This window comes from Monodon monoceros, unplaced genomic scaffold (assembly GCF_005190385.1).
Source record: "Monodon monoceros isolate NGI ecotype Baffin Bay Population unplaced genomic scaffold, NGI_Narwhal_1 Super_Scaffold_6, whole genome shotgun sequence".
Lineage (NCBI taxonomy): Eukaryota > Metazoa > Chordata > Mammalia > Artiodactyla > Monodontidae > Monodon > Monodon monoceros.
The window spans coordinates 32,748,133-32,770,290 of NW_021703783.1; the positions used below are offsets into that span (position 1 = coordinate 32,748,133).

The 22,158-nt window shown below is 36.6% G+C and overlaps 1 protein-coding gene across 4 annotated transcripts in view; it reads right to left on the reverse strand.

Annotated features, from left to right (window-relative positions):
• Window positions 1–508: 508 nt before the first annotated feature.
• PUS7L (pseudouridine synthase 7 like) overlaps window positions 509–22,158 on the reverse strand; it is a 29,828-nt gene continuing 8,178 nt past the window's right edge. For 3 of the 4 annotated variants that reach the window (XM_029205309.1, XM_029205307.1, XM_029205308.1), the window contains 7 exons: window positions 18,549–18,708; window positions 16,627–16,819; window positions 13,349–13,447; window positions 9,454–9,535; window positions 7,620–7,900; window positions 4,188–4,241; window positions 1,681–2,619 (listed from right to left, as the gene is read on the reverse strand). In XM_029205309.1, the coding sequence (XP_029061142.1) occupies window positions 2,293–2,619; window positions 4,188–4,241; window positions 7,620–7,900; window positions 9,454–9,535; window positions 13,349–13,447; window positions 16,627–16,819; window positions 18,549–18,708 (1,196 nt within the window). In that variant the 3' untranslated portion in view covers window positions 1,681–2,292. Of the gene's footprint in view, window positions 2,620–4,187; window positions 4,242–7,619; window positions 7,901–9,453; window positions 9,536–13,348; window positions 13,448–16,626; window positions 16,820–18,548; window positions 18,709–22,158 lie in introns of all 4 variants that reach the window. The other variant, XM_029205310.1, reaches the window with a different exon arrangement.

Sequence of the window (22,158 nt, forward strand, 5' to 3'; positions counted from 1 at the left end):
CCTGAAATCCTCCAGAAAAACTGCAAAAACTTAGGTGACTGCTCATCATTTGGTCCAAAGTCTATTCAAGTCCTTACTGAAAAAAAAAAAAATTAACGTGGCAAATATTATTAGTATATAAAATAATTTTTCACATGAACAGTATCTGAATACATTTTATGGTGACCTGAAATAACTTTAGTGATCCTTTCTTTACACAGGGCCAAAGTACTAAATTAATAAATTAGAAAGATACCTAAAATTATAGTGCCATCTACAGGCAAAGAAAATACTATCAATGATGGCACATTTTTAATGATTTCATATTTTCTAATTGCTACCCAATGATTAAAAGAAAACTGGGATTTAATTATTTAGTAATTCACTTCCTGATTACATTTATAGGATATAATTTATCATATAAAATAAAGACATCATTTCTAAATTTTTTTACTATTTAATATAGCATCATTTCATTTTCGATAAATATTAAGGCAATAAAAGTAATTTTTAAAATCCATGGTACCACAATCTGAAAGTTTTGTGTCCTGAATTTGTTTATTATTAAAATATATAGAGACAAAAGAGGAACTTTCTAGTATTAAAAAAATTCCAAACATTCTACGATCTTAACAGAATGGCATTTTCATTTTTTTCTGGTCCCTTCCTAACTTGCATCTGTGGACATTGATTTAACAATCACTAAATGCTAGGCACTTTTCTAAGCTGCTTTACATATATTAACTCGGCAAATCATCACAATAATCCTAAGAGGTAGGTTTATTACCATCCCTGTTTTACAGATGTTGAAACTGAAACACACAAAGCTTAAACAACTTGTCCAAGGCCACACTGCTCTAAGTGGCAGAGGCAAGCTTCAAACTAGGGGAGTCTGTCCCCAGTATCTAAGCTTTTAATCACTATGCTCAAGTGCCTCTCCTGTGTAAAAGCTGCATGCAGTGTATATACTGCATTTGTGTTTTATATATATGGTTAAATATAGATATACATGGTTTTGTGGGGCAACATTTTCTCACATACCTAAAACCTTCATCATCAACTTTAATAACTAAATGTTTTGCCATCAAGTTGTTACATCTCATTTTACTTTTAGTTAGCTAATGCTGGACTTCCAAACTGTTTCTAATTTCTTTCTATATATATAGGAATGCTGCACTAAGCAAATTTTGCATTGCATACAGTTTTTTTCCTTCTTTGGAATTTTATTTCCTTATGCTAATATACCCAAAATGGTTTGACTGGCTTAAGTATATAAAAGTGCCACATTACTAATATATAATACTCTTGACAGCTTTTTAAGTCATTATGTAATGCTACCAGCAATAAAAGAATGCTCAGATTTTCCCAATCAGTATATCCCATTTCCCCCCAAATGTACCTGATGTAAAGTAGATAAGGATAGTTTGTGATGTGGGATAGTTAAACCAACAAATACAGAATTTTCAAAATGGGTAAAATGTTTTTCTTCCTCCAGCAACGTAAAAAGGTGGAGATAATTCTATTGTTTGCTGCTTATGAGACTGGTGCTATCTTGATTCCTTAAATGAGCCTCAAAAAGAATCAATAACACTCAGTCACTAGTAAGTGTCAGAGCTGGAGTCTGAGCACAGATCAGCCTGACTCTAAAAATTTATGTTTTAGATGATAGAACAAAAATAACAAAAAAGTGGAGGGTCAATATATGTCAAGGTAAAGAAACTGTAGGAAAAATTTTATTTCAATCTTCATCAAAGATTATTTACCTCATAAAGGGGTAAACTACCCTGGGGTAGCTATCATAAATAGAGGGATTATATTTTCCTAATGTACTGTTCTGATCAATAATTTCAAAAACAGGAGAGAATGGCAATAATTAACAAAATGCTTCATCTATCTTTCCAACCCTGTTTTCATTACAACCTAGTTTCATCTACATTCTAAGCAAGGAGCTTGAGGATATAAACATTACTCCAAAAATGTTTTTCTTTAATGTTATCTTCTTTAATGTCATCCTGCAGTATTATATGCTCCTAACAGTCCAGAAAGACCAACTTTTATACCACAGACTAAAGGTCACCGAGATATTAGATAATAGAAAGAACAAAGGCTTTGGAGTCTTCAACTCAGATGCTGCCACTTACTAGCTATCCGTCCTCTGGAATGTTAGTATCAAATTCCTACTTCATCAGGATGTTGTGTAATTAAAGGAGATAACAGTTATAATGCTCCTAGCACATGGTAGATGCCCAAGAAACTTTAGCTCCCTTTCCTTTAAAAAGTGGCACATACACGATTATATTAAGGGGATCAGTTTTAAAAGTCATGCTTCATTATTTCCCTCAGACAAACGGTAGCATAACACGAAGCGTCAAGATCAAAAGAGATCAAAAGAGATAAAGTTGCTTCATCGATGTGGGAACCTTCCTTCGTGACATCAATATCATGGTCTTCTATTAGCTGGTATGAGAGATTACAGGGATGTTTCAAAATCTTTCTATAGCATCCTGGAACATTCAGTTTCAGAGTAGGTATTTTAAATCTACATGTCTGTAGTCCATCTCTGCTGAGTACTTCCTGGTACCACTTCCCTAGTTTGTTCTTTGGGTACTGAATATTGTATCCAAGCACTGGAAGAACCACCTGTGCAATGAAAGGGAAAATAAAAGATACGTGAAACAGCCTTCGGAAAAATATTTGATCATATTTTAAATTTACTTTTATGACTGGGACCTGGATCTGTAAAAACAGACTCAGGATATCAACATTACAATCAGCCTAAAACATGCTATTGAGTATTACACTACTTTGATTCTTTTTAACGCTGCCCAGAAAAGAGAAGAGCCAACTAAAATCAAGAAGGACTCTTAAAGGACTTCCCTGGTGGTCCAGTGGTTAAGAATCCGCCTTCCAACGTAAGAGACACAGGTTCGATCCCTGGTCGGGGAACTAAGATCCCACATGCCGCAGAGCAACTAAGCCCGCGCCACAACTACCAAGCTTGCATGCCTCAACAAGAGAGCCCTCGTGTCACAAACTACAGAGCCCACACACTCTGGAACCCTCATGCCACAACTAGAGAAGCCCACACACCGCGACAAAGACCCAGCACAGCCAAAAATAAATAAATAATGATAATAAATAAATAAATAAATATTGTGTTTGCGTGGTATATCTAAAAAAAAAAAAAGGACTCAATTACCAAGGCAACCAACTCAAGTCGGATATTATTAGACAAACTGATGTTAATGTAGAAGATATGAAACAAGAAGTTGAGGTACACTTAATTAGCCAACAGACTTCATCTTTGTGCAGTTATAGAATCCTAAAAGCATATTCTTTCCGGAACACAAAGAATAGCCTTTACTACTCAATCACGTAACTGGTATTTTGGCTGATAATTTTACATTTCTCTTACTTATTTAAAAACATGGGGCTTCTCTGGTGGCACAGTGGTTAAGAATCCGCCTGCCAATGCAGGGGACATGGGTTCGAGCCCTGGTCCGGGAAGATCCCACATGCCGTGGAGCAACTAAGCCCATGAGCCACAACTACTGAGCCTGCGCTCTAGAGCCCGCGAACCACAACTACCGAGCCACGTGCCACAACTATTGAAGCCCACGTGCCTTGAGGCTGTGCTCCGCAACGAGAAGCCACTGCAATGAGAAGCCCGTGCACCGCAACGAAGAGTAGACCCCGCTCGCCACAACTAGAGAAAAGCTGTGCACAGCAAGGAAGACCCAACTCAGCCAAAAGGTAGTCAGAAAAAGGAACAAGGTAAAAAACTCAAATACACACAACATGACTGAATTTCATATTCGTTATGCTCACTGAAAGAGGCCAGACACAAAAGGCCATAAACTATATGATTCCATTTCTATGATACTCTTTCAAAGGCAAAACCATAGAACAGAAAAGAGCTGAGTCAGGGCTGGGGCAGGGGTGGGGTGACTACAAAGGGGCACAGGAAGTTTGGGGGAGACATGAAACTGTTCTTTATCTTGATTTTTGTGGTGGTCATATGACTTTATACGTATATCAAAACTTGCAGAACTGTAAACTGAGAAGAGTGAATTTTATTATATAAATTATAACTGAATTAAAAGTGGTAAAAAAAAGGAGCAAGGAAGGGAACTGGTTAATATATATTGTCTTTTGGGCACAATGTGTACATTTAGATCTAAATGATACTAATTTTTAAGCAAGTTTACCTGATGTATTGCATATGTATTAGCTGATTCCTCTTCTTCAGTTACTAGATGAACCTATTGTTTAAAAACATGATGAAAGTACAGATGATTTTCAAATGTTCCAAATTCCCTCAATTTTCCCTAACTCTGTTATGTACAATTTGACTCCTTAGCTGAATATACACATGCCCAAACAAGATCTTTTCACAATTTCTTTCCAGAGGAGTAGACTACTTAAAAATTAGAATGATTCTTCCTGCTTTAAGCCCTGATAACTCCATGGAAATACACAGAGAATGTTGGGCAGCTAACACTCTGAAGCAACACATTCACCTCAGTTACCAACGATCTTTTTCTAAACTGCAAAGTTGTTTTTTCTTACTATGCTGAATCAAGAATCTGCCTCTGTGAGACCACCCAACCTCTGTCCCTAACAAATGTCATAATAATCTATGAGAAGTAGTGCTTCTCAAAATGCATTTCATAGACTAGTAATAGGTGTCACACATACGAGGCAAAAAAAAAAAAAAGAGGTGAGTGATAAGCTACGTTTGAGAAATGTTGCTCTAGGACAGAGAATAATTCTGATTTCTCGGGCACATGAAAGCTCAAGTATAAAGGCAGCTGTCATCATTCCATGAGGATTACAACAGCCTCATTTTCCTAAAGCATTCATCATATAATATAATGTCTAGATCTTCTCTAAACCTGCTTGCTTTCCCAATTCTCCCTACTCTTATCAATAATGTCTCTCCTTTTTTGTTTTTCCATTTTGGGTTTATTTGTTTGTTTACATGTAAATAACCCATTTTAACTGCTGCACTCAGAAATGGACATAACACTCCAGATGTGATCTGACCAAATACATGGGGCTACGATCTCTCTTGCATCATTACTTCCAGCTTTTTGTCTTTCACAAATTCATAAGCATACCTACAATGCTGCAATTTAAGTAATTTATGAAAATACTGAACAAACATGGTCAAGTACAGAGTACCATGTTTTGTCTTTAGAGAACTCCCTCCAGGTTGATATAAATCAATAAATTAACGAACATGATTTTGCTGTATGGCTGCTCTGCAAAGATGAATTCACCATTCTCATTGTCTAACTCACATTTCTCCATCTTGTTCACAAAAAAACGATACGACAATCTGCCAAGTCACTTGAAATTAAGATATATAGGTAGTCCTAGTAATTCTATCAAAAAGGGACTCAGTTTCCTACAATTTTTAATGTAGATGCACAACATGACATGTTCTATATACCATTTATTAGAAATATTAGTTTGTCTTTTTCCTTTTCATATTTTATGTCTTTTTTTGGTTTTATTTTGGTTTTTTTCTTTAACTTTTTATTTTATATTGGAGTAGAGTTGATTAACAATGCTGTGTTAGTTTCAGGTGTACAGCAGTGATTCAGTTATACATATTTTACGTCTTGAGACTCCAGTTCCTGCCTTTTCTTTTCTCAGTGCTAACTAATAAAGTATAAATGATTGATCTTAAAAATATAGACACTTTTTGCTAATAAAAGGAAACTCTGCAAAATGTAAAGGAGAAAATATTCTCTTTTCTACTACATCTCCTGAAAGAAAAGCAGATTCAATCCTGATCACAAAACTATCCGTGCAAATGTTACATGGAACAAAGAAGTCGTATAAGACACATGCATTTCAGAGATTATTGTTATATTTTGTCAAAGTAACCTTTAACTTCTGAAACTCTGAATTAGAAATGGCTGACCTACTAAATAATGTGTTGCCTAGGTAATATTTAAACGGACATGTTTTCTGAAAGGTGTTAAAACTTGTGCTTTCTTCATTATTTATCAAAATGGAATCAACTGACATATCTCTTCTTCCACTCATATGAGGTAAAATAAAACCTACGATGCTGCTAGATTTTTTCTTACACGGTTTCAGAGTCTGTGTCTCAGTTAAATGACCATTCTTAATGATTTATGCTCTTAGTGATCACTTTATCTAAATATTCATAAGCCATTCATTTAATAAAATAGTAAAGCAGACATCTTTGTTCTGGCTCACTCATCACTCAGCCTTTACTCTCTCTTTTCTGGTAGTGCACCTGCGTTTTCCTGGGAGCTTTCCTCCCAGTTCTTAAATGTGGTTTGGATGGGATGGTTCCAGGAAGGAGCCCTTGGAACATAGGTTTTGCCAATCACATACTCCAGTCCACAATAACTGGTCTGGGGACGTGTGACCCAAGCCAAGCCATTCCTAGCCACTGAGGCTCAATTCCATGGCTTTGATTGAAACTGTTGGGAAAGAAAAGCCCTCTTTTCTGGAGAAGAAACTGAGAATGGATCTAACAGAGAGGAAAGCAGAGCTGCAAGATAAAGCAAATGAGATGGATGATTTAGGACACTGCTTAAGCCCCTTGATACAGCTGTGCCTGAATCAATCATGCGCTTTTAGTTATGAGGGCCAAGAAGCTCCTGTCTGTTTTCCTTAAGTTAGTCTGAGGTGGGTTTCCATCACTTGAAACCAAAAAAATCCTTAATTCATACATCTAGAACTCTGCCATTAATTTAGAACAAGCTTCCTTTATGGAAAGTTCAGTCTATTTTTCTCCATTTTTGAAAAACTGGGCCATGCGCAATCTCTAGATGCTGACACCTTTTCTACACTCCACAATTTCTCTAGTAGAGACTAATCTGGGCTAGGAATCATACAACAGATTAAGTGCTACCTATGTCACTTAATCTGTCTCCTCTCCAGCCTGGGTCTCAATTTCATTTCTATAAAATGGGAATTAGAAAAGAGGGTCTCTAAAATCTTTTTGTCCTCTAAAGGTCAATGATTTTATGATGTTATATACAAAAGCACTACTCAAATCCCTTCATTAATTTTTAAAATATATTTGTGAGACTGAATTAAGATAATGATGGAGAATAGTCTGCTCTTTTTGCATTACAATACTATAAAATAAATTTCCTTACATGATTTACGGAATTAAATTTCATTATTTAGTTCAATCCCACAGAGATTAAAATACTATAAAAATACTAGTTGGATGGGGAGGAAATGGATCAATTTTTATAATACAAAATTATATTTCATTAATATAAATGCTTCTAAGATACTGTTAAGAGGGGAAAAAGCAAGTTGTAAAATCGCACCTATATAAAAGAAACGCACATGACATTACATACCCTATATACCATTATTATAAAAATCTTATTCTAAAGAATGTGTTCTTTAAAGGAAGGTTTACTATCTTTGTAACTTTCATTTCATACCACTAACTATTTTTATTTTTCCATTCAATAGATGTTAAGCGTCAGCTGACAGCAGAGTAGAAGCAGGAGATGAGCAAATATAAGTTAAAAAAAGAAGAAGAGCATGTTTAGTTTTAAATTGTTTCTAAAATAAGGGCTTCTGAAAATTAGTATTCCTGGTGTGGTAACTACTCTTGATGAAATGACACTTACTTTACTACTTGGTAAATGCTCATCATCAATATCTTCATCCAAACAGACCAAATCACCCTCCACCACTCTTGATCCATAGGTTGCAAGTCTGTAAGATACTGCCTCATTCCAGATTTTGCTGCTATATGCATGAACATAGAATATGCGCATGGAATGGGGGAAAGAGAACCACGCCTGGATACAGCCCTCCTCTGTCACGCCAAAGCGATGCAAGGACTCCAACAATGCTCTCTCCCGAACTTTGAATTCAGGCATCAGTGAAAGTGTGCCTTTAGCATCCTCTGAATAAAGCGAAGATCAGTTAGTCATTTTTATTTAAAGGCCAGTTATTAAGACCTTTACCACGCTCTCTAAATGAACTGAGCTATCCTGGGAACCTGAATATGAAGATGATGCTCAGCACCAACTATAAACCAGAGCTACACCTGAAGAGGTGTTTTGTTTGTTTGCTTTTAATAAAGATCATTCATCATATGGCTCAATCACTTTCCCTGCTTTAAAAAGAGCACAACATTAGTAACTCCAACTTCAGGATGGAGATAAACTAATTTGCAGTTATTTAGAGGACTTTTTTTTTTTAAAAGCATTACATAAACCCCTGAGCTTAGAGATTTTTAAAGAGCTATTACAGACATTTTACACAGAATTTTTTGAATACGAAAGGGTTGACATCTGGATCCTTTCAAGTGTACTATTAGGTCTTGATAGTAGGAGGCTTTTTAAAACTAGGTTACTGGACTCCATGGCAAAGATGGTCATTCAGGTAGGGCCTTGAATTCCACATTTTAATAAATGCACCAGGTTTCTTAAGCACGCTAAAGTTTAAGAATCATTGCCAAAAGGAAATTATTTTCTCAGGACCCTACAATAGATGCAATTTTGAATTTTCCTTAGTATTACTTAGATTACTCATAACAATTTGAAATGCTCACACTATTTACAGATTCTGGTGCGGCATAAAAATATTTTTCTCCTATGAATCATTACATATAGGTACTATGTACATAATTTAGAACAATGAATGGAGATATTTGAAAACTGATGTCCTTTATTTCAATGTAAGTGAAATTCAATATGCACGTATATATCGATCATATATTTGAATGACTCTAAAATGCTACAGTTGCCGTTATTGTTTAAATACAAGTAATATTTATTCAGTATTCAGAACGTGCCAGGCACTATATTAAAAGCATTATATCTATTATCTTATTTAAATCTCATGACAGTCTTTTAGGTACCATTATTAGCTTCAGTTTGCAGATGAAGAAACTAAAAGAATGAAACTAAATGACTTGCACAAGACTGTACAGCTGTGAAGTACTAAAGTTGAGAGCTAAACCCATGTAGATTGACTCTAGAACCCACACTCGTAACAACTTTCTTTTAGTGCTTCTCATTAAGCATTCTACATATATTGGGCTAAAGTTTTCAAAATCAGCAATCAGGGCTAAATGGCAACTAGATCAAAAACAATGCACAAAGTATCAGATATAACAAATGTACTTTTATTTAGTTTATTTTTTCAGTCTCCTCTGATTGTAGTGAATTATACTTCCATCAATACCTAAATCCTTCGAGGATTTAGGCCAAGAAAAACTCAGCATCTTTTCCCTCACCCCTACCTCCAAGCAAGAATTAGAACAGACAAAAATCCCAGAGATCTGGCCAAAAATGGAGTGCCTAGGGCACGTAATAAAAATGCTTTAATATACAATATATTACAGTCTATTTCTTATCATATTTATGTTGTAATGAATGCCCTCCTGCTGACATAACACTTATATTATGTATCTGCATGGTTATGTATGGGGTAAAGAAACTTTTTAAGTACCAGTCTGAAGAAAATATTTCTTTGCTCTATTTACAGGATCATCCAATTCTTCTGGTGTAAGAAATAATTGTACGGCCTTCACCTTTAAAAACCAAACAAGCAAACGTGTTAAATGAAAATGAAAACTTACTTTTTTTTAAAAAGGTACAAATTGTCTGACATCTAACAAATGCCAGACATTTAACAAAGGAACAAGAATAAGCATTTAACATGATATTTTACGTGGCAATTTTGTCTTTAAGTGTTCAAAAGTTAAACAATGTTAAATTTAGAATTAACCTCCTGTACAAAGCAACCTGATACATAGGTTTAAAATATTATGGACTGGAAAAGTGCTCCCCCACCACTTCCACAGTTCTTCTTCTGTCATTCTTTGCCTCTATCATCGAACTATGAACACAAGTATTAAGTGATGACATAAAACTCAGACTTAGCCAACAAAAATACACAACAAAAATAAGGGAAGGAACAAGCATAGGGGAATGGCAAGCCACTAATTTCATTTGTGTTCTCAAGTCTCAGAATTCTGTGGTCTTAAAACTAATTGCCAGTCATTTTTAAAAATTGCCAACTTTAATGTTTTCTTTTAAAACCCAAATAGATTAAAGGATGCTCCTTTAAAAAAAAAAAAAGGTATCTACTAGTTCCTATATTTTATCACTGTCTCCAGCACAACTTATTTCTAAGTATGTGCCTTAGAGTAGGAAAGGATCTTTTTTTTTTTTTTTTTTTGAGGTATGCGGGCCTCTCACTGTTGTGGCCTCTCCCGTTGCGGAGCACAGGCTCCGGACGTGCAGGCTCAGCGGCCATGGCTCACGGGCCCAGCTGCTCCGTGGCATGTGGGATCCTCCCGGACCGGAGCACGAACCCGTGTCCCCTGCATCGGCAGGCGGACTCTCAACCACTGCGCCACCAGGGAAGCCCGGAAAGGATCTTAAAATAGGTCAAGCAACCAAATCTCCCACTCATTCTTCTGTTAACATTATTCATTCATTCAAACAAATACTATTAAGCATCTGCCATGTGCTAGGCACTGTGGAGATACCAGGGATAGAGTGTTGAGCAAGAGACTTGTGGTCTCTGTTTACTGGAAAAGATTAAATAAGCAATGATTATAAAATGTAATCAAACCTGAAATGGGAAGTCTAGGAGGCTGTGCAGTCACAAGATAAGGGGAATTCACTAATCCTTGGGTAGTGGGATGAAAATTTAAATTGAGACATAAGGAATGTAAAGGTTGGGGAGGGCGTAATTCAAGCAAAAGGAAAAAAAAAAATCTGTCTTTCCAGCTGTGGGAGCCAGCCTCTAAGACAGCCCCAATGGTCTCAAGCACTTGGTGCTCACGCCTGGGCAGTCCTCTCCCACACTCATCAGGGTTGGCATGACCGTGGAATACGGAAGTAGTGAAGGTCTGTCCCTCCCAAGGTTAGGCTATGAAAGACACTGAAGTTTCTTTTTTCTTTTTTTATTCAATGAATATTTATTGAGTATGAATGAATGAAGAAAAGAATAAATGCTCTATTTTTAAAGAACTTTTATGAGGCTAAAAACTGTATCCTCTGAAAAGGAATTACTCCCCTCCATTTTACCAAACTGCAACTTTTTTCTCATTTCATTTCTCTGAAGGAATATTCTATTTCCTTTAGCAAAGAGAGCGTGTCAAGAGATATATGACCGGGCTTCCCTGGTGGCACAGTGGTTGAGAGTCCGCCTGCCGATGCAGGGGACATGGGTTCATGCCCCCGTCCGGGAAGATCCCACATGCCGCGGAGCGGCTGGGCCCGTGAGCCATGGCCGCTAAGCCTGCGCATCCGGAGCCTGTGCTCCGCAACAGCAGAGGCCACAACAGTGAGAGGCCCACGTACCGCAAAAAAAAAAAAAGAGATAGATGACCCTACTTTTTTTAAACTTTTTATTTTATGTCAGAGTACAGTTGACTAACAATGTTGTGATAGTTTCAGGTGTACAGCAAAGTGATACAGCTATACATATACATGTATCTATTCTTTTTCAAATTCTTTCCCCATTTAGGTTATTCCATAATATTGAGCAGAGTTCTCTGTGCTATACAGTAGGTGCTTGTTGGTTATCCATGAGGTTTCTGTTGTGGTCTCCCTCTCTCTCTCTGTTGTGGTCTCTCTCTCTCTCTCTCTCTCTTTTGTGCTCTTGGACTCCTCTCTCTGGGGAAAGCCATGCCACGAGTACCACTATGTCAAGAAACTCAAGGTTCCTGCCAACAACCATGAGAGTGAGCTTGGATGTAGATCCTTGGTACCCACTCAAGTTTTCAGAGACCACCCAGGCTGATAGATAACTGCAAATGCATGAGAGACCCTGATGCAAAAATGCCCAGCTAAGCTGCTCCCAGATTCCTGATCCTCAGAAATAGTGAGATAATAAATGCTTGTGGTTTTAATACACTAAGTTTTGGGGTAATTTGTTCCACAGAAATAATTGATAACCAATAGTCTAGCAAGTTTACAAATAATTAGGAGCATGGAATATGAAGTTTGAAAGAGGTAGCCATTGAGGGGGTAGCCAGCCAGCTTTTGTTTAAATGTCATGATAGCAAGAGGAATTTCCAGTTCTTGGGGTGGGGCGTGGCGGAGGAGGAAGCCCATTTCTTTGGACAACTCTTAGAAAAGTCTTTCTTACACTAGGCTAAAACTTGGCCCCCTGAATTTCTACCACTGTTAAAACCAGACAATTAACAGTCTAATCATATTTTTGAACATTCATCTTACTATGAGCCTGACACTACGCTAGGTGCTTTCACAAAAGTTATCTCATTTACTTCTCACGAACATCTTGTAAAATACGTATTATGTCCATTTTACAGATAAGAAAACTGAGGCTGGGAAAATTAATTAACCTGCCTATAGTGACATATTAGACAACTGGCAGAACTCAAACAGAACACATGATGCATTCTTCAGACCCCTAACTATTAAATTCTTCTTCCATATGACAAAATTTCCAATACTTTATAAGTTAATTTCCTCTTCAGAGTTTTCTAGACTGAAAAAACACTTTTCAGTTAATCATTTCTCATCAATACAGTTTCTAGACCCTTTTATCATATCAGTTATATCCCACTTGCTAAACTCCCTCTGAAATGTTAAGCCCAGACTGACTGCAGTTTTGCAGATGTGGTCTACATCACCAGCTGTCAACCTTATTTCCATGTGTAAGATGATGTTCACATGCACAATGCTTCTCACAAGTGCTTTTACTGTTCCTTTCTCTTCCACTCAAGAAAACATATCAGAACACAAATGAGTAAGCATGACACTATTATATGAATAATACTGCATTTGCTCAAATATATAATTTTCATAGTTTTGTGGGTTTTCTCTATTATGTATACTGTAATCAGTGTGAAAATATATGTGTGTATATATAATATGTAATTATATATATGTAACATACATTTTAAAAATATATAATATAATAATTGGGCAAATGTGGCTTGTGACATGCATTTTTAGTTTCATTTGAAACTAGCCAGATTTTCTTTTTCAAATTTGCTGTTTCTCTTGGTCTCTGCCATTGGGTGAATTCCTATCTTGCATAATATCTGATACCAGATTTCTCGAATCAGGGTTTAACTTTCTCAAAATCCTCTATTCAGCTCACTAAGAATTTGATGAGCGCTGGTCAAGTCCCTGTTAGTCTCAAGCAGGTATTAAATACAAGGGGCATCACATACAGTTTGCTTTGTTATAATGTGATACCAAGAATATAGTGGCTGCTCAATAAACATGATGTAATGTATGGTATATGTATGTGGTGGTATAGCTGCCTTTATATGCTGGGTTAAGAAAGCAAGGAGCAGGCTTATGTAGTAAGGACAACTGACAAAACAGCTAAGTCCATACTTTTAAAGAATCCATACCATTTCACTCTTCAGCAAAGCCAATCCAATTTGGTCTGTGTGAACCTTCCTTCCCATCCCAAATCTCTGTGGTCCATAGTAATTCACAAACCCTTTATTCTATAAATACAAAAAAAAATCAATTAATTAAAAGTATATTGTTATGGACCGCATGCCTGTGAGCCACCAAGTGTCATATGTTGAAATCCTAACCTCCAATCTGATGGTGTTTGGAGGTGGGGATTTGGGGAGGTAATTAGGTCATGAGGATAGAGCCCTCATGAATAGGATTAGTGCCCTTATAAGACATGGTGGTAGAACTAGCCCACTCTATTTCTGCAGTGTGTGAATACAATAAGAAGACTGGGCAGGAACCTTGATCTTAGGCTTCCAGCCTCCAGAACTATGAGAAGTAATTTTCTCTTGTTTAAAAATCACCCAGTCTATGGTTCTTTGTTATAGCCCCAAACTAAGATAAATAAATACAATTATTGTGTCGGAATATGTAATCAAGTCTTTCTTGTATTTATTTCAATAAAAGAATCTTGTAATTGGCAATACGCACATGGATGCCAAATGGGCTGAGAAATACTATACAGTTAAAATATAGAAAGGAAAAGAACAAATGATTAGAAGTTAGAAATAAGTGAAAAATCTTTAAAAATATGTCAGCTTTTCATTCACATTACTGAGGAGTTTTCTGGAATGTGGGACTCTTGGTGCTAAACTCATGAAAGTTCTGGGAAAACTGGGATGTACTGGTTACCTAGTACTGGATCTGCACTTTGCCCTCAAGCTCTGATTTTGAGACTTCTGCTGTCTGGAGATGCTTGAAATACAAAGCAGATTTCTTTTCAAACCCAGCAAGTCTTGGCTTCTTTATATATAATGGTTCGTTTTTCGATTATCTCAGTTTCTGAAAGCCTGCGCCAAGGCAATGGCATGGAGTCACTTCAGCAGGAATAGAAAATTGTAATTTACCACTGCAACCATTAAAGACATTGGTCAGTGGTTAAACATGTTCTCACAAAGCAAACCCCAGGCCCAGATGGTTTCTTGAAAGACAAAAGAGTTCTCTACACTCACTTTATGGGGGAATATATATTCATTCAACAATGATTATCAAGCATCAACTCCAGGACTGTTCAATAAAAGATGCTAAGATAATTTGTAATCAGCATGGTGCACAAGGAACTGCGTCCTGACCTCATGCCACAAAGATCAACTGCAGATAGAATAAGTACTCCCTGTATTAAATCTCACAGTTAAATACTTCTAATTATTTCAAATTTGGAAAAATAACATTACACAATATCCTCCAAACACCAGAAGAGTTTTAAGTACCCCTCCAAATTACTTAGGGTTGGTTACATAACAAAAGGTTTATAACCCTTTAAAACAAAACTCCAAAAACTTCTTATTTTCAGGACTTCTCAACCTCCTTCCCCTCATCATGAGAGCTAAAGGAAAGTTGGCTAAATCTAAGATTATTCCTAGTGGGGATTTTAAAATGTATATGCATAAATACCAAATGAAAGTCTGGCAATAAATGCTATCAGAGTTCGGAAAACCCCACTCCCTTTTCTAAGGGATATCTTTTTAATAGTTTATCAGGGGAAAAAAAAAAAAAAAAGAATCTTAGGTAGGTCTAGAAGAAAAGGAAAAAACAACCATATAAAAAGTATATAATCAGGGAATGCCTGTATATTTTAAAGATTTTAAAAATCTTTAGTTGGAAGATATTTTCCTGTTAGGCATGACATTGATTAAAACCTGATTTCTGTTTGTTTGTTTTCCTGCTGGAGAGGCATAAAATTGTGTAAAAAGGTCTTTGTGGTCAGAAACTTAGATCTGTGTTTCTCAGTGTTAGCTGTAGAGAAGAATCACTTATGGAGTTTTTTTTTAAATGCTAATGCCTAAGCTGCATCCTCAAATGTATTTTTTTTTTTTTTTTTGCAGTACGTGGGCCTCTCACAGTTGTGGCCTCTCCCGTTGCAGAGCACAGGCTCCGGACGCGCAGGCTCAGTGGCCATGGCTCACGGGCCCAGCTGCTCCGCGGCATGTGGGATCTTCCCAGACCGGGGCACGAACCCGTGTCCCCTGCATCGGAAGGCGGACTCTCAACCACTGCGCCATCAGGGAAGCCCCCAAATGTTCTTATTTAATTGGTTTGGGAGAAGAGACAGACTGCTGAAATGTTTTAAAAGCACCCCAGGTTGAGCATTATGGGTCTAGATCAGGAGTTAGCAAGCTATTAACTGGCCCACAAGTCAAATCTGGCCCAACACCTGTTTTTGTAAACAAGGTTTTTATTAGAACATGGCCATGCTCATTCATTTACATATTGTCCATGGATGCTTCCACACAACAGCAGTAGAGTACCTGCAACAGAGACCATATGCTTACAAAACCACAAATATTTATTATCTGGCCCTTTACAGAAAAAAGTTTGCTGAACCCATAGTCTACATGATCAGAATGAAGGCTATGGTTGTATGTGCATATTTAGATGCCTGGCAAATGTCATTTAAAAACTTATGGTAAGTAATTTTTTTACTGTAAGACAATATGTATATGATTTATCATTTGTATACACTGAAACAAAATTCAAAATTAGACTGAAGAGAAAAAAGATTCTGAAAAGTAATATAAAAACTATTTGCCAAAGATTTCTGAAAAGAATTACTAGACAAAGTTTCCCCCAAAATTAATCTCTTTGCCTGAAATACTACTCTATATGACAGATACTAAAAAAAAAAAAAATCTGTCTTTTTATACAGATAGTTTTTACCCCCACACTGAGGAACACTATACAATTTTTTTTTATTACACTAAAGTTGTGTTTTTCAATACAAAAATGTGTACTAAGAAGAAAAATAAAAAAATAAGTCAAATGGCCCTAATTATCATTTTAAAAAATAATTATACATGCAATAAAAAGGTACAAAAGAAAAAGAAAAATTTCCCTTCTTATCTCAATGTAAAGGAAGGGACTATAAGGATTTTCCTATAGTACTCTATTTTAAAGTGCAGTTTGGGGACATCCTTGGTAGTCCAGTGGTTAAGAATCCGCCTTCCAATGCACGGGACACGGGTCTGATCCCTGGTTGGGGAACTAAGGTCCCACCTGCTGTGGGGCAACTAAGCCCGCTCACCACAACTAGAGAGCCCGTGCACTCTAGAGCTCACGCGCCACAACTAGAGAGAAGCCCACATGCCGCAATGAAAGATCCCGCGTACAGCAACTAAGACCCAACTAAGCCAAAAATAAATTTTTTTAAAAAGTGCAGTTTTCTTACCTTAACATTTTCTACTGCCTCCAAAATTCTCTCTCTCAGGTTTGCAGAATCATTTATTTGATTTTTTAAATTTCTGATGACAATATCAAAGTGATTTCCTTTGAGCTGACCAAGTCTAAGGGAATCATCTACAGACCGAATATTAAACACATTCATTCTTTTCTTTTCAATTTCTTTTTCAATATTTTTCAACCTATAAATGATAAATCATATAGACTCAGTTAAATCTTACATTTAAAAAATTAGTTTAAATGCTTAAACATTAAAAAATTATGTTAAAAATGTCAAAAAATTAGTTTAAATGACAGTTGGCAGACAACCACTTGTATCAGAATACTAAAACAAAAATTGGGGGAACTATTTCAAAAACACATCTTTCATTTATTTCAACAAATGTACACTAAAAACCCTTTATCATAGGAACATATTAAGAGTTATTTTAAGAACTGGAACACATATACCTAATGCTACTACTCTATCTATGTAGCCTTCTGACTTCTTAGTTCAAGGGATAGAACCTCTTAACTGTTCTCTGCTCTTCCTGTCCTTAGACTTTGCTCCTTTCCTCCTCAGTCTCTCTTTCTCCAATGTTACCAAAAAACCACTAGTGCCAGAGGATTTTCCTAAAATTCTGCTCTGAACACTTCCTTATTCAAATTTTCAATTTTTCACCAACATCTAAATAATAGATTCCAATTGTCTTAGCCTAACTTTTAAGATCCTGTAAGAACTGATGCAAATTCTTCTTTACATCTTATTTTCTGTAGTCCTTACAGGAACTCTCTGCTTTATTAGGCAGACTTTTTAGCTTACTGCCCCTCTAAACTATCTTCAGATTTTCTGCATCTGCTAAAATCTTACTGTTAGTTGATGGATAATTAAAATCCCCTACCCATAAGCCAAATCAAAGTACCTGCTCCTCCTAGAAACTAATAACTTGTTTTGTCTTTGATGGTTAAAAACTAATTTTTAACATCTAAATACCTTTTAACATCTAAAGTCATTCTCTCTTACTATACTGCACTTCTTGACCACAAAGACAAAATCATAAACAATTTTTTTTGTCCCACATATAAGAACTTAGAAACATCTACCTGCAAGTAGTGAATACTTAAACATCTGATGACTAAAGATTAATATATCAATATTATATCAAGTTAGGCAGAATTCTGGTTCAATGATTCAACTTTCTGAACTTTATCTTGAGGAAAGTATCCACAAGGCACAGATTTAAGTACAATCGTATTAATCACAGTAGTATTTACAGTGAAAAACTGGAACAAATTTCTATGTCCTAAAACAGAGGAATGTTAAATAAATTAGTCTGTATAATGAACATGACTCTGAAATATTTCATGACATAAATTTTCATTAAGAATACTAATTATTTTTATAAGTAAAATATAAATTACACACACAGGGCGATTTTCACATATGTAAAAAATGGCTTTGTAGCATCTGTATGTAGCACAGTATTTGAAAAAAGACTGGAAGGAAATGGATCAAAATGTTATTGTGGTTATTTCTGAGTAAGATAACTTTTTGTGACATTTAATTTCTTTTTTATTTTAGTTTCTAAATCTTCTATAATAAACATGTATTTCTTCTAAATACACGTATTATCTTCTAAATAATACATGTACTATCTTCTAAATAAACATGTATTATCTTCTAAATAGAGTTTTGTTTTGTTGTTCAATAGAGTTTTGTTTCTAAATAGAGTTTAGAGTTCTAAATAGACTTTTGTTTTGTTCAACAACAAAACTCTATTTAGAAGATAATTATACTATTAACGCAGAATATGTGCTGAGTAAGCCTGTAATCAATTACTATTGATAGTGAGATTAATATGCTCCCTGTAATTCTGAGTTTTTGATGCAATAAGAAAATAAAGTCTGTCCTTTAAAGTAACATCTTATTACCTCTCTGGTGTCACTTTTCTAACAACCATTGCTTGATAAGTGATGGCTTTCTTGTCTTTAAGTCCTGCATAACTAAAATCCGAAGGAATCACTCCAAGTTTGATAGCTAAAAAACCAACTGCTTCAAACATTTCCAGATTTTCTTTTCGTAGGGTAAAGGCTGAAACAAAAACAATCCCCGATTACAAAAAAAACAGCTAACATACATCAATTACATTCTTAGCAGATTGACAGATCATTATAATGAATCAAATCACTAATTTAAATAATGAGTACTTTTAAATCAAAATACAACCAGTAAAATACAAAACCTCATGGATTTCAGCGCTCATTTTTAAAATGCCAGTGGGCTCATTAAAGGCTTACAGAAAAACAAAAATCCAAATTCCCTGATCTGACGTTCATACTGGCCCCAGTCACATTAGCCCTAATCTACCCTTCCAGTCTCCGCATGTGCCACTCCCATTCATATAACCTATAATCCTAACACAGAGAACTCCTCACAATCCTTGGATGGACTAGAGACTTCATGTGCTCCCTCCATTTACTATTTGCCATACTTCTATTCATGCTTCAAGACCCAATGGCCACAGCAGCAATCACGTTTGTCTTGTTTTTGTTTTTGTTTTTGCGGTACGCGGGCCTCTCACTGCCTTGGCCTCTCCCGTTGCGGAGCACAGGCTCCGGACACGCAGGTTCAGCGGCCATGGCTCACGGGCCCAGCCGCTCTGTGGCATGTGGGATCCTCCCGGACCGAGGCACAAACCCGTGTCCCCTGCATCGGCAGGCGAACTCTCAACCACTGCGCCACCAGGGAAGCCCTATCTTATTGACCATTATATCTTCAGCCTAACACATAGTAAGTATTCAAGTATTTATTGAATGAATGAATAAATGAACTTTACAGGAAGTTAATTACTTAAATCTGCATGTCTCCACTAGCTGTCATTATCTATATTGTGACACTGAACACCATGTTATAATTTATCTCTTGAAGTTGTGCACCCCACGGACTGGGAGTTCCAGGCCAGCAAACCAGGAAATAAAACCATACTTGCTTCGTGCTAGCTGCTTCAAATGTCTACTAGATGAGAGAGCAGGAGTGAGGCTGCAGAAGAGGAAGGAGGAACAAGCACAGTAACGGCCACCAAAACAGCCCCCCAACTTGTTGGCCTATATAACCTGCCAACATTGACAGTAACAAAATACCTCAATCCTCAGTTCACCATATACATATAAGATGCTTCAAAGTACTGCCCTTTTCCCTCAAATCATGAAAAGGAAATTCAAAGTTTTCTGCAGAATAATTTCTATTTTGTGCACCTCTTGTAAGTGTCAGCAGCAGCTACATGGGTCTCTGAGGAGAGCGCTAAGAAAAATGAACGTTGAACGTACATGTGACTCAGGAAGTAGAAGGATGTGAAATTTACCTATCTATCTACCTCTGAACATATGAAATAGCTAAACAAAAGCTTGTAATATCTACACTTTAGAAATCATGCTGTTTAAAAGAAAGGGAAAGATCTGTATGTTCTTTAGATCTCTATATAAATAACCTCAAAAAACATGAAAATAGCAAGTCCCAAAAATATGAAGAAAAACATGCATTTATGAAAAAGTTTTTAAAATCAGCAATAATGCTTCAATATTTGTACATATTGTGAAATGATCACTACAAAATTTTTTTCCTTGTGATGAGAACTGTTAAGATCTACTCCTTTAGCAACTTTCAAATATACAACACAGTATTATTAACCGTAGTCACCATGCTGTACATTATATCCCAGGACTTATTTATTTTATCACTGGGAGTTTGTACCTTTTGACCACCTTCATCGATGAATAAAATAGATTATTTTAAATAAATTCATATCTTTTAAAATTCATTTTAAATTGCTAATAGGTTAAATACAATTAACACATAAACAAAAGCGGTTTGGGGTTCACAGTAATTTATAAGAGCTATACTAGTCCTGGAACCAAACATTTGAGAATCAATTAGTAATAATGTGAAAAAATATAGTAGTCTTTCAAATATACCAAATCAACGGAATTAGACACCACTAAAATATCTTAAAAGTGTTGCGGCAGCCTGGCTAGGAGGTACAAACTGTGAAAAACAGACCAAGAAAGTGTATTATATAAAGTAAGAAGGCTAGGAGAGCAACACTTAAAGTTTTAAAGTACATGTGTTTGATAACGAGAGTTCAATGTGTCAGATCTGTCCCTGACAATCTAGGCAGGTCACTCACAGGTCATTAGGCAAGCTCAGCCATCTAAGGAGCCTCCAAATTGTTTGAGATTGTATCAGTTTGCTGCTGATTAGCCTTAGTGCATAGGTATATTTTATCCATGAAGATACAGAATTTAGAATAGAAATATTTAAGACGATCAAATTCACGGTTTTTAGTATTTGTGTTAATGAATGTCTTATGCACTTGGAATGCTTAAGGTAATGAAACTCAAGTAATTCCAATTAAAAATGTCTAATTGATTTAAACTTGTCTTTCTTACACTGAAATCTCATTAAGTTAGTAAATAATATTGGCGCATATAAGAAAATGTAAACATCACCAAATTTATGTTGAATTTATAAGATTTATAACATTTTCTTAATTACTTGGAATAAATGAAGTATTGGAAAAGAAAATCAACTATGCTAAATTTTAAAATTCAATTTTAGAGACTTCCACTTCTAGCACCATGTTGGAATAATTGGTACCAACCTTGAACTCCCACTGTAAACAAACAGAAAACTAGACAAAACATATGAAACACCTGTCTTTGGACCCCGGACTAAAAGCATCACAGAACTGTGATCCAAAAGGAAACGCAAAACAAACGAGGTGAGTCTTAAAATACCATGGTTTTGGGCTTCCCTGGTGGCGCAGTGGTTGAGAGTCCGCCTGCCGACACGGGCTCGTTCCCTGGTCCGGGAGGATCCCACATGCCGCGGAGCGGCTGGGCCCGTGAGCCATGGCTGCTGAGTCTGCGCGTCCGGAGCCTGTGCTCCGCAACGGGAGAGGCCACAACAGTGAGAGGCCGCGTACCGCAAAAAGAAAAAAAAAAACACATGGTTTTCTAACTAGGGGTACTTTCTGGGCCAGGGAGGAGGAATCCAAGTAGAGCACAGTGGTCTTGCTGAGGCTGGAGTTCAAGAAGGCCCAGTGGGCTGGAATTCATAGTGCAGAGTAAGAGAACGTGTTCCAGAAATCTGCATAGGTGACCCCTCGAGTTCCTTGCTGAGTAGTAATCTGCATGCCTAGAATTAAATGTTACATATCATTTATCTAGTGTTGTGTAACAAGTTGCCCCAAACCCTACTGGCTTACAATGTTCACTTATCTCTCAGAACTTCTCTGGAGCAGGAATTCAAGAGCACCGTGGTTTGGTGGGTTCTAGCTCAGGCTCTCTCAGGAGGTTGCAGCACAATGTGGCTAGGGCTGCAGTTACTCAAAACTCCTGACAGGAGTTGGAGGATCCATTTCCAAGGGGATCACTCACTCACATGGCTGGCAAGTTGGTACTGGCTATTGGCGGAAGGCCTCAGTTCCTCTCCAAAGAGCTGCTTTAATAGCCCTAAAGTCTGGTAGCTAGCTTACCCCAAAGT